This window comes from Trachinotus anak, unplaced genomic scaffold (genome assembly GCF_046630095.1).
Source record: "Trachinotus anak isolate AG129_WGS33_773 ecotype Australia unplaced genomic scaffold, CSIRO_AGI_Tana_v1 ptg000008l, whole genome shotgun sequence".
Lineage (NCBI taxonomy): Eukaryota > Metazoa > Chordata > Actinopteri > Carangiformes > Carangidae > Trachinotus > Trachinotus anak.
In genome coordinates, this window is record NW_027273859.1 from 9,218,330 (window position 1) to 9,232,103 (window position 13,774).

Here is a 13,774-nt window from a genome sequence, read left to right on the forward strand (position 1 = left end):
CAGTGACACAGGTAAGCAAAAAGTCATCAGCTTTTCCATTTGGATATTTTGAAAGGAACGTTTTTCAATAAAGACAGCAGAATGCAGATAAAGGGGATATTATATTGTATGACTTAACTTTTTAAGTGGAAGTAATACATACATTATTCCACTAGGTGGTGGTCTAATAACATAAAAGAATGAAGAAACACCACGTTCCTGTGTGAGCAACACAGTAGCATCAATCAAATATGTATCTATATACTGTATATCAATATATGTGGCACATTCATAGAATAAAAAGGATGACGGGATCTGTATATATCATCCGATGTGAAACTCGAAACAGTGTCTCATCTGAGAGGACTGTGAGACAAGACTTGGAGGGATGAGGTTTGGAGCACTTGGTTACAGTTCAACCTTTTATTAAGCAGCAACTAATATTGACAAACAGCATATCTTCATCAAAGCAGATTTGCCCATGGAAATTCACACGTTGTTGGTTCAAACGCTGGTTGGCATACTAAAAGCTCAAACTATAACACTGTGCTCCAAACATTATCCCACATGTCCTAATCTTAAACCGGTATTTAGCGTTAAAGATGATGACTGTAAACAGGTATCATAAATCAAATGTTTGTATCAATACTGACACAGTCAAAATCGACATTGAGAGAGGCTGCTCAAGAAAGGAGCATCAAAATAATGGCACTTGGTCAATCAATTTCAACCTACTGGTATGTGTTGTAATACACATTTTGCACACAATACAAAGCTAAATAAATAGCAATTCTGAACTCTTGTGTAATTTACATAGTCTCTCTTCTTTTTAAGGGATGGGACTGATTTTTCTCATTTTTCTTGTTTAAATAATCCTGCATGTGCATCACAAAACGCAGTGTGAAATCTTAAACATCCCAGCTGAAGAGAGAAAAGGACAGGTGACTGACATGTTGATCAGTGTGTATGTCTATGCCATTGATGCGACCTGTATCATTTTAGCCTTCTGTTGAAATACTTGGTAAGGAGAACTCTGGTGGAGAAATGCAAAGCCACAAGGTCACTCGTTAAATTCCATTTATTATATATTTATATATAGGTTATAAACATCACAAAATAGAAAGTTGTGGAAGGTCTTGCACAAAGAAATATATAATCAAGTAAAAGAGCAACCTTAGATTAGTCAGCAATGGCAATGGAAGCAGGCATATCATCATAACAGGGTTGAGTGATGCAGCTATGTTAGGAACATTCTTATTTTATAATTTATGTTTTAGTGCAAACAAAGTCTTTGCAGCTCTTGGCTCCAAGGAATTCAATATTAATAATAAAATAGGGTTTTACAATATAGATGTTAAGGTTGCTCTTTTATTGCATATTGTTTAAGAACATACTGTGGTATTAGTTACAATAAGGTCTCAAGGTCGTGATGTTCAAATGATCTAATATTCAATATATATAATATACCTCTTACATTTCTATGCATCAAATTGTATCTCATTAACATAATAAATTTAATTATAAGCAATATCAATATTAAAATACCTGAATATAAATAACATGCTTTGAGCAAAATAATTGTTCATTTACAATGGTAGTTCAAACAACCTAAGTCAAGAGCTGTCAAGCCTTTAGAAATAGCTAAACCTATACATTGCTTTGTGTCAAATGCATTTTTTTTTTTCGACTGAAGGCCACTTTCAAACAAAGCAATTTATACGAGGATGACATCAAGTCTTATCACGAGATGAAATAACTTCCAACAAAACTTCTAAATGAAGTGGAAAAACAAATAGGTGGTTTGATTGTACTTCTTTCTCTATCAAACGATAACTAATTTAATTTAATTAATAAAATACCCACACAACTACACTATACTTAGGAAATAATACTTAAGTACTAATAAACAGTTGTAATATTACAACCACCGTAACAAGGTATAATATAAATTTTAATATAACATTTGGTGGAGAAATCAAAACTGGGTGACAACATGAGACCTGGCTGTGCCTACTATAATATGGAGGCAATGAGATGTGTACTTCATAAATATTGTGTGCTTCATACATTGGCTGCATAAACTGCACAGATCATACATGTTCACATCTTAAACACCTGGATAACTGGGTTTGTGCCTAGTCTACATGCAGGCTATTAACTCTTCTGAGTGCAACAGGATCAAAACAAGCCAAAAACATCATAGGGCAACTTTTAGAAGTGTGTGCGTCTATATACTGTACTGTACCGTACTGTGCATGTGTCTATGTGTGTGTGTGTGTGTGTGTGCATGGCAACAAAGAGAAATAAGAGAAAGAGAAGGACAGAAAGGGAGACTGTTCATATATGTACACACATATTTCCATATCAGTGTTCAACTTTCTAAATCACACCATGTATTTACAGTATGTACATGTAGTGTACTGACATCATTATCATTACTATTTAGTGCTATGCTATATAATATCATCCAAGAGATGAGGCGTACCCACCCAGTCCAGTGTTCTTGGCTCAGATGCAGCCATGATCATGCACATAAACTGTTTCCCTGTTCTCTTATCTATTGGGTAAATGGTAGTAGGAGTGAACCTTTTGTTGCTCTCCACAAACTCACACAGCTGATTATAGATTTTGGGATACTCGTGACGAAGGAAGACTCCCCTGGTCCTGAGCTCACGCTGGATATTGACAAAGCACACCTCTCTGGCCTTTCTTCCCTCCTCCCCCTCCTTGTCAATGTCCGGTGTGCCTGGAGGCGGAGTGAGGATGAGCGTTTCCATTTCATTATCCTTCTTGTGGACCTTTTTGTCAGGGCTGGAGGAGGCCAAGGACACCTTTGCATATTTTCGAACTGTTGGTGCTTGGACCCTTGGTGAAGGTCTATTAGGCACTAGTTCACCAACAGCTATGGATACATTCAGAAGGAAACATTCATTTGGGTCATACTCATTACCTGCCTGCTGCAGTTCCTTGCAGTATTCACCTAGGTTGTCCTTGAAGCCATCCAGCTCTCTGAGAGATAAGTATGTGGGAGACATGAGGAGGCTCTCAAGCCCAACTTGCAGAAAGTTGTCAGCTGTCTCTGGATTAGCAAAACCCAGAAAGAGAACTCCTCTCCCTCTGGAGAGATACCCAGCTTTAGCAACACGAGAGAAGGCTTTATGGATCTCTGAATTCTCTCTGCAGAACTTAAGAGTGTGTCGACACACGCTGCTGACACGACCGTATAGACATGTCTCTTTATGGGTCTCCCAGTCATCCCTGCGGCAGTTTCGTGAGCAGTAAAAGGTGTAGCAACTGTGACATGATTTGAAGTACAAGCAGGCGTTGAACATGCTCTCAATCCGTTTGCACTTCTTGTTAGCACACACCATAGTGTCGTCTTCATCTGTGCTGTGGTCTGGAGAACATTCTTCTGCACTCCTTTGTAAAGCATCACACCCACTATCAGGGTCTTTGATTGTGTCAGGGCTGGATTTGGAAGACAGGAGCTGTGTGTTCAGACATCCTAAGTTTTCAAGTCCAGAAGATCCTCTGTCTTTGTCATCGTCTTCAGTAATTAGTTGTTTTAGTTGGTCCAAAAGGTCTTCACTTGACTTTCTGCTAGTTGGTGGTTTGTAATCAACGACCAAATCGGCCAAGAGTTCATCCAGTTGCTCCAGACTCTGCTGGAGGGAGAAGTTGTTGTGTTTCCTGTCTTTGGTTATGTCCGCTGTGGTGGATGGCTGCTTCTGATGCATTACTCTTGGAGATGGTGTCTTTTCACCTTCCCGTGTATCCCAGCTGACAGAGTGCACATCACGCCGCTTACTGTTGGCTGCACATATGTCATTGTCTGTTATGGTGATCTCAGGTGTTACAAACCAGTGCCCACTCTTGGTATTCCTCCACGGATTGCTTGAGCCCCTCTCTAAGGAGTTTTCAGAGAGTGACAGTGCAGCATAGCGCCTTGGCGAACTTGAGAGGTTAAGAATAACAGGTTGAGATGTAACATCAGAGGACGCTCCATGCCTTGCTTGGTAAAACAGGTTTTCATAGCTTCGTCCACGAGGCACTGATTGCTCTCTGTCATTCCGTGGATATAGAATATTGTCCCAAGACTTGGAGTGGTTTTTGACCTCTGCTCCCAGTCTGCTGGTCTCCACACAGCTGCTAGTAAACCACGGGGGTATACTGGAGTCTTGCCTTACTGTTGGTGGTGTGTGCTGAGAAGACTGGTTAGAGTACCCAGATATACTTGAGCGATACCAGTCATCTGAAAAGGCCTGGGACATTCGAGGGCGTCGACGACCCTCTGTATGGTATGGCCTTGATGGAAAGTACTGCTCTTCAGGAGAGCTGAACGGTTTGGAGTAAAACAACCTTGAGCTACTCATATGGTATGGATTGAATCGGTTGTCCTCTCCATAGTAAGGTCTAGACAATGGAGTCTGAGAAAAGTATGATCCTGCCTCACTTGTGGAGTAAGGCCTACTATATACAGAGTGTGCTGGCTCTCTGTTGGACAGGTGGTCTGTATAATAGGACCTGACAGGAAGGGTGTGTACCCATCGAGTCCTTGGATCATATTGACTAGTCAATGTACTACCGTGGCTGGTTAAACTGGACCGATCATCCTGAAAGTATGCTCTAGAATACGGATGGACTGGATACCGAACGGGATCCTCTGTATAGAAAAACTTGGTTGGTATGTTGGGATTTGAGTAAGCTCTTTGTTCTTGACTCAGATATGGTGCCGTTGGTGACAGCATTCTGTGCATGTCTAGATGCTGGTAAGAGATGGGAGACATGCTGGTGGTATAGTGGTATCCTTGTCTAAAATCTCCACTGTAGCATTCGCTTGGAGTGGGCGTTGGTGAGGAGACAATCTGCCGTGGTACATACAAGCCTCTGCTGCTACTGGCCTGAGAGTATCTCTGCCAAAGATGCTCAGTCCGTACATTGGGAACCTGCCTAGATGTGTGCTGCAGTACAGCAGCATCTGGTTTAATGTCCACACGGCACCTGACATGGGGGGTTATGGCTGGTTTATCTGGTTTATCCTCCTCAAAACAGTCTGACACATAGAGGGGAGAATGAGGCTGCAGTTTGATAGGATGCACCTCATTCAAAAAAGCCCTGTTTGAGGAGTAGGATTCTCTATGTGTTTCAGAAGTCCTTAGGGTATCTGATGCAGCCTGAGGTGCATCTCTCCCCTTCCTGGCTCCTGGAGGAGACACTGAGATGGGCACAGGAGTGAGGGTGGCCTTAATTCTTGGGGCACTTTTAGATCTTGTTCTCTTTTTAGAATCCGACCATGTAAGATGGCTGGTTTTGTCTTGGCTGGTGTGCTGCTGGAACTGCCTGGTGTTGAACAGATCAGGAGATGAAAAGCGAAGATGCCCCTGTTGATCTAATCCATTCCACATTAGATCTTTGTTTAATGTCTCATGTTCAGCCCTCTTGTAAGGGTACTCCATTGATGATGAGAAGGACTGTGGGTCATCCAGCGACTCAATGAAGTCAAAGCTACGGCAGTGTCTTTTGTTGATGATTTCTGGTTTTTCAATCATTTTCAAGTCACATTGCCGGGAGGAGTGAAGAGAAATTGAATGATCAGTGATGGGATTTAGAGTAATGTCCCGATACAGAGTCGATGCCAGTATATCAGGCGGATGCGTCCGTGTCATCTTAAAGGAACTTCAGTGCTCTCCATACGGTGTGATTCAAGATCAACACAGCCTGTGGAAAGACATAAAACAAATACAATTGAATGGCACCAGTTAATAATTGCTTAGTTTGTGAAAAAAAAATCTTATATGTTGAAATCATTTTAGTACATTTAATTTATATTTATCCAAGCAAATTCATACAACAGCCGTTTTGGTCTGATTCCTGTAAAGATGATTGGGTTGAAATAAGTTTAACAGATGTAGGTGTTCATTTACTAACCAGGTTAATAGAAGATTTTATGCCAACCGCCCCAACACAACATTGTATCTGAGCAACTTGACAACCAGTCATTATTTTTAAATCTTGAGTTAAATGGGCATATTTGAGGTGGCAGTGTGCATGTAATCAAAGTACAATAACAGGTAAGACATGAGCTTTAATTAGACGGGGACACTGTATGTTTAAAATGAGCTGTTCACATTAGTATAGTCTGCACTGCTTCCTTAAGTTTCCTTCCTTAAGAAATGGAGAAATGAATGTACACGATAATACACCAAAATGCTGTTATCATTTATTTGTAACTTTATGTATAAACTTACTTGAAAGATTAATCATTAAACATGATGGAAGGCAGTAAAATTAAAGCTATTTTCAACTATTTGTGATTTATGATGAAAATGTCATTAAAGTAATTATATTGCATTACTGCACCATGTGTTCAGTTACCAAATCAGGCAACCACCAACCAATGCAGTGCAACAAAGCATTTTGGTTTTCTACTCTGAATTATTCACACCTTATCAATAAATAATATATAGACAACTGCTCTCAAACTCTGCATTAAGAATGTCCAAAATATTTTTTTTTTAGTTCTGCAAAGAACATCACAGACAAAATGCTAATTTCAACAATGGATTTTTATGTGTCACATACATGGGCTTTCTTGTTGGCACTCACCCATGAGCTAACCCTGAGTTACCATCTGTTCATCGTGATGAGAGAGGCCTGACCAGCCATCTCCCTGTCATGTCTCCACAACACACCTCAGTATCACGTCTGTTCACACACGACCACTCTCGACAGACAAACCTGCACTGTTATTATTCACTGCTTGCCTGTGTGTGTATTTTGCTGCTTTTCATAAACAGCTATAGTATTAATATTAGTATTAATATTATTTGTTGCATTTAAAAAGTGACTGTTTTGATGGATCACTCAAATTCATGATAATCACTTTTATACTCAGCTTTTCCTTGCATGAATATTGTCCAATTACAATAACAATTAACAATTGTGTAACAATGTAGGAAAGAAATACATTGTAGTTTAAGATCAAGTTTTTGAAAGCCTCTGAAAACTGAAGTTACATACTATGCAATTATCAGCTGTTCTATCACTGCTGGTCACTGTCTAGTTGATGTTTGGATGTCATTATAACATGAATACAGCCTGGGACTAACTCTGTGTCATTTAATAAATATATATGCCAATATAGCAGAAAGCAATGTATCCTAAAGGTGATAAACGTGGAAATCATGTTCAAGCTATATGCCCCTAAATGTCACAAAAGTTATATCCTTCTTACTTCCTATCTCTCTAGGTTTAAATGAATGAAGTGAGGTATCAGTAAGATAACAATGGCCTTGATGAGACTTCATTGTATTACACCGTATAAAATACAGGCCTGATTAAGTGCAGGATGTAAAGGTTGAACATTCCCTGAGTAGTTCACAGCGGCCCACCTTTAATACATTCATAGATGAACAATAGCTATGAGCTCCTCACCAAGCTGTATCAAATAATGTTAAAGGAGATATTTTTAATGGCTTTGAAAGGGTACTGAAAAATAGCACTGCAAAGCTACTATGGAAGGAATGCTACACTATTTAAATGCTATCAGAGATGAATAAAATATCAGAATTAATTATGTAGGCTAGGTCTACAGGAAGGTCACCATCACATTACCACTGACCACCCCAGTGACACTTAAAGTCACTGTAGAAATATTAAGGCTTTTCCTCCACACAAGTCACTCTGATCAAAGATTAGAGCAGATTTGTTGTTATAGAATTTGAGGACAGGATGCTCAGACTAACTAAAGGGTGCATTCCTCCCTCTATTCGTCTTCATGGTCTGAGGCTGTTCCTCCATAGAGAGACTAGACTTTCTAGTATAAAACCACATGCCACATACTGTCTCCATGGCTACAGCACACAGCAAAGAAACCATGAAGCACTCCTCGAGTTGCACACTGCGAGCAAAATCTGAGTCTGACAAAATGAACTCACAGTCAGTATGAATCGCTGTAACAGCCTGTTCGTGAAGCCGAAGGCTGCATCTCCCTGCGCCCTAACAGCCCACTGATGGGGCTCACGCTTGTTCGCAGCTATAAACAACTTCGGAGACTGTTTTCCACCCGTTTGCAAGGATTTCCAGACAATAACAAATGTGATGCAGATTCGCCCGAAGCCTCCCCACGGGGCCATGCCGAGGCGCATTCAGCCTGGAAGCGTTACCGAGCACTTGCTCCAGCGCACTTCGGCACCCCGTGTTTTATTTTGGTGCTGCGGCACGGACGGCCCTCCATCCTTAGTGGCTGACCTAACGCCTTTGAGCCCGGAGTGACATCATTTGCGGAGAAAGAAAGAAAAAAACAAAAAAAAAACAAAACAGCGGGTTCAAATCAGGACAGAGCACCGCACAAAAGCTACGGAGAATGAGTTCGGCTAAGTTTGGAAATGGAGCGATTTCGGGAGCGAATGAGGGGCCTTACCGTCTCGCCAGCGAGCCGATCGGACGCGGGGGACATGGTGAAGCAGCCGCCTGCTCTCCGTGAGCTGCAGCCTCAGCCCTGCCGCACCTGCTGTGAGCCTCCCGGAGCCGAGCAGTCGCCCTTCATGCTGCTTTACATGTTGTCTGTTTCACCCAGAGATGCTCTCACACTCGCTCCCCTCTCTCTCTCTCTCTCTGTGTGTGTGTGTGTGTGTGTGTGTGGGGGGTGGATGGCGAGGAGGAGGTGTGTCTGAGCCTGCGCTTGTGCGCGTGTCTCTGGAGGCGTGGTTGTGCGTGTTTTTATGAGGAGGGGGGGGGGGGGTGGAGGATGCTGTGTTGGGTGGGTGTTAAGTCGGAGCGGCAATGCGGTCTCTCTGTTCGTCTCTGAATGTGGAGACGACCGCATGGCGTTTCCGGGAGAAGTGCTGGCTCTTTGGTCATCCTGCAGCGTAAGGTGCTTTGTAATCAGCTTCTCTCCATCGGGAGGCAAAGCAGATCTGACAGTGACATTTTTAGAAGGTCTGCAGACACATTTAAAAGACTGCATGCAGGACTGGGCCTCTCCTACACTTGACTAGTCACTGCTGGCGTTCCTCCTACACCTTTGGACATGCATTAGACACGGTGATGACTAAAATCAGTCTTGTGCCAATATACTGTCATTTTTTATTTAATTGTGGAGGAAGTACAGGGATAGATGGATTATTTTCATAACCGATTTATGTGTCACTTACTCTATTTTTCTCAATTAATGAATATATTTAGTTTGGTCTATGAAACCATTGTGGAAAATGCAGGTTATAATTGCCCACAGCCTGAGGTGACATGTTCAAATGACTTGTTTTCCTCAACCAACAGACCAAAACCCAAAGACATTCAATCTACTATCATGTATGAAAAAGAAAAGCATCACATCATCGCACTGAGAGGCTTGAACCTGCTTGACTTTTTTTTTCTTTTGCTTGAAAAACTAATCTTATTTGATTATAAAGACAGTTGTGTTTAAATTTCTATTGATCGACTCATCAATCAATCGACTGATGGTTGCAGCTTTTTTGATGGACTGAGTATCAAAACTTGTTGCTCCTCTGATCATAAACTGGAGTCTCTTTAGATAAAAATCTGCTTTGAGAACTTGTACACATGCATTTCCTTGATACAACAATCATCTTTGATGTTTGTCATTTTGGTTCAAATCAGTTACATTTTGCCTTTCCTAGCCTGCTCTGTGCAACACACATCTGGCCCAAAGTCTCACCTCGCCACAGCCTTCTGCATCGTCTGAATTGATGATGGGGACAGCTGGCTGTGAGCCCCAGCCCAGAGCATGTGACTGCCGCAGGAAAACTGCTTACTGTAGCACCCTCACAGCAGATAGAAATCACTACAGACGAACTGTGCTGATCAGGCTGAAGATCACAATGATACTTAGCTTTGACGGAGCTCATTTCGTTGCAAGAGAGAGAGCGTTCCAATGCTTGAGCACAGTAGATGGAGACCTGTTTTTCATCTATGGTACTTTTCCTGTCTGCATCCTGGTTACAAAACACCACAGCTAACCGAGACTCCATCTGTGACATACCACGTGTGTTAGATATGATTCAGAATGATGGTACAGTGGATCTCACATTGTGCGGCATCCAGCATCCTTGAGTGTGGGATCTATCTGAGCATGTGTGACTCACCCTCTCCAGCACAGTGCATTGGCATCAGTTTGTGTCAGCTGTTGGTTAGCAGGCATAAGTGTCTGTCAGCTGGCTGCTAGCAGGTGTCTTCGGCACCTCGTAGGCTCAGTGGAGAGGAAATCGATGGCTCTCTGTTGATTAAAGGTCCCCCTGACGGGGATCAATCAGACTTATACCACCACAAAGTGACAACATTAAAGCTGAACACAACCTCACTCTGCCTCAAAAACAAGCGTTCATGCTGCTCGGACATGTCAGCCATAATGAGCCATAAGGAAGAATCTGGCCATTCTGCTTTGTTCCTACACTGTTCCCCACTCATGCTGGCACAGTAAACAACCTTCAGTTGTCCAGCTGTCTCTAATTTACTCTATGTGAGATTAAATGACTCTCTACAAACTTTATTTCTGATTTCTGTGTTCCCATTGGAGGAAATTGCATAAGAGATGTGGGGATACACACTCAAAGCTAGGCCCCGTTGCTTGCAAAGTCCAGCCCAAAAATAGCCAGTATGGCAGGCTAATACAAAGCAAGTCTCATCCTTGGCTATTTGGATTGCAATGATGTGTCAGAGGAAACATGGAAAATACATTAAACACATTTCAGCTTGACTGTGTCAAGAGGAAACCCCTTGGGAATCTGGGGATGCTGTCTGCGGTCTCTGCAGTGGTTAATATTTCACACAGCCAGGATTAGACCTCTTAGATAGACATATGTCTGAATGTGGGTGGTTCCCTAAGATCTTGCAGAGCCTTTTCATGCCCTGTAGGAAATATGTAGATTCTCAGACTCACCGGACTCAAGGAAAGTGAAGTGCAGCAGTGGTGAATCTGAGAACTCAGCAGGAGATGCACCCAGTCTTTCCTTAATTCCAACTGAACCCTGATTAAGGCCTCAACAAATTAAACCACTCAATCCTCTCCGTCCAACTTTCTTGCCCCAGACATAATTTACAGTTGTGGCGGCTCATACAGGGCACACACCACTCACTCAGGCCACGTGTTTTTTGTGAGGATTTAGATGCAGCCAAGTGAAGTGTTTGGGCCTTTTTTTGGCTCAACAGGGAACCAACGAATCCAGGTTGGCGTAGTTTTGATCCCTGGTGGATCAGACTAGATTATATTCAGCAGATTGTTAGGCTTTTCTTGAGTAAACCAGGGTTAGAAACCCTCATGTTGGTGTCCTCAGGTAGCTGATACTGCATGCTGTAGGGGCAAGGGGAAAAACAGGGCATTTCACGATAAATTGAAATGCTCTGCATCTTTAATCTGGTAGAATAGAATTAAGTAGAATGTAGAATAGGATAGAAAAACAATTAAATAAAAAATGATCTTGCTTAATTAGCAAATTATGTTGACTTTGGCTGCACAAGAAAAGAACATTCCAATCCTCTCCAAGTCACACTCATAAACAAATTCATGTGCAAGCCAAACTATTTGGGAGCGGTATCCATGGCAACCCACAGTGAGTAGGAGCAAAAGAGGCTGATTCAATTTCAAAGGGAATGAAGCAAAGTGCTGATGAGAGTCTTCCATGGAGACCATGAAAATCTACGTCACCAGGATAAGACGGAGGGAGGTGAAAATTGCTACAACAATTTGCAAATGCACCGCAGGAGGGATTCAGCAGCGCAGCCTCATATCGACTGTACATTTAGCAGAAACATACAGCACAGATGTCTCTCATGTCCCAGATTATCTCCAGCAAAGATTGACAATTTAAAGCCAACATAAGGTTCACCATAAGGAAGACCCCCCCCCCCCCCCCCCCCCCCCCCTCCCCTCTGGCAGCCTCACAGTAAAAGTAAGAAAAGGAAGAAAGACGTGCTCTCATGTGGGCATATTCTCAGATCCTCCTCTCAGTGCATGTAGGTCAAAGTAAGAATAGTGTAGATATTATTCACAGCTGCACTGAGCAAACACAAACTCCTCTGTCCTTGTCTCTGGAGTCACAGTAAGACATCCCATGGTGAGGCTTAATTAAATCTTTACTACATACTCCTCTCTCTCATCCCTCATCATCTGCCATTTTGGCTAAAGAATCACTCAGTCATGTGTGCAAGTTTATTAAAGGGGAAACACATTTGGAACGAAAAGACGTGCCCCTTCAGTGGGTGCAGTTTCTTTCCGAGGGCTCCTGATGATGTGAATTATTTGTGGCCGTGCGTTGTCATCATTATATTGTTATGTAACAACATAGAAGCAGAATGCTGTAATATTACATTTTGAGCACACTGCCGTGGCTCAGAGTTTCATCAGATTTTCAAACACTGATTGAGGTCAGCAGGAGGTTTAATAATGCAGGGCTGTCATCAAGGTCCCGCTATTCAACACTGGACGGACAACAAATCTTTTGTGCCTTGCTTAGGAAGAATCAATGAGGTCCTTCTAAATATGGATATCATTCACCCTCCATCCCACAGCAGCACAATGCAAAGCAGTACTGAGTTGCACTAATTGTGCAAGGCTGTAGGCCATGTATAATAGCTGTTAACAGTTCCCAATCAATGACTCATCTGATTGCTGAATAAAACAACTGATTTGTGGAGAGACATTAGCTTTTCTTTTTCCTTCATAAAAGAATGAGAACACTTGCTTAAATGTATTCTGTTTACCCACTGACCGTGCCAGCAATTTCTCCCATTCAAATCCTGCGTAGTTTGCATATCCTCCCATCAAATTATATGTGAATAATCAGTTATGACACTTGCTTCAATTTGCGATTTAATGGCATCTTAATGTATATAATTACGCATTCTGGTTGGCAGTTGCAGCCTTCCAGATGCACCTGTGTTTGCAGATTCTCCAGGCTGTTTAAATGGGTCAGCTCTAGAAATATCCTGGCTCAGAGAGGAAGTCGTGAGTGCCCCTCCCCTTTTGTCTTCTCCCTGGCCGTAACGGAGTGATGACTATTGCTGGCAATACCCTTGAATCCTTTATTTGTGACCTGCAAAGTCATGAAAGTTGTATCAGGATGATTACACAGCATCTTGAGTGTATGACTGTGGTGGGAGAAGCTCACAGTGTCTGTTGTTTCCTTGTGAATGGACGGGCTTAGTTTGCCAGACAGTGTTAACCTCTGTCCAATAACAAATAGAAGCCTGTTGTTTCTTTCTTGCTAGCGTAACCTCAAAATGTGAAGTGTGATGTGTGAATGATGCTGACTTACAAATGTTAAATGCCAAAAAAAGTAGAATGTCATCACCTTCCAGAACACGTTCAACATGAAATCATATCTTCCCTGATCAGATGAGCATCTTAACCGCTAACCAAACCCAGACTGGTCAGGAGAGAACAGTACGGCCCGCTGGGCAGCCAGATAAGAAATGCAAGCAAGCAGACAGAGCTTTAAAAAACACACTGACCTTTCATGAGCGAGTCGCTGTATAACATCCTGCCTGCAAATTGGATTTTGCACCCCAGACACTTTTGTCTTCAATGAAAACTTTCAAGGGAAAGGGAAATTGATTCATTTGGTGATTAAAATTGAACCCTCTCCCACGTTGCATAAAACCTACCAGCCAAAATATTTAGACAGAACGAGTCATTTAATACGTGGATGAGGGAAAGTAAAATATCTCAATTTTAATGTATTTGTTTTAGCTCTAGATGCAGTCATTGATTTGTACAGAACAAGGCAATGAAACACAGTCATTCTTTTGACTGAGGGTGCATAAGACTATTGGCCTC

General features: G+C 42.1%; 1 protein-coding gene across 1 annotated transcript; it reads right to left on the bottom strand.

Annotated features, from left to right (window-relative positions):
* Positions 1–1,042: 1,042 nt before the first annotated feature.
* On the bottom strand, positions 1,043–8,641 carry unm_hu7912 (un-named hu7912). Its single transcript, XM_071482380.1, has 2 exons — positions 8,402–8,641; positions 1,043–5,697 (listed from the first exon to the last, which is right to left on the bottom strand). The coding sequence occupies exon 2, from the start codon at positions 5,643–5,645 to the stop codon at positions 2,433–2,435; it is 3,213 nt and encodes a 1,070-aa protein (XP_071338481.1). The 5' UTR covers positions 5,646–5,697; positions 8,402–8,641; the 3' UTR covers positions 1,043–2,432.
* Positions 8,642–13,774: the final 5,133 nt, after the last annotated feature.

Excerpts from the sequence above, each read along its gene's own strand:
- unm_hu7912 (XM_071482380.1), bottom strand. The coding sequence starts at position 5,645 with ATGACACGGACGCATCCGCCTGATATACTGGCATCGACTCTGTATCGG.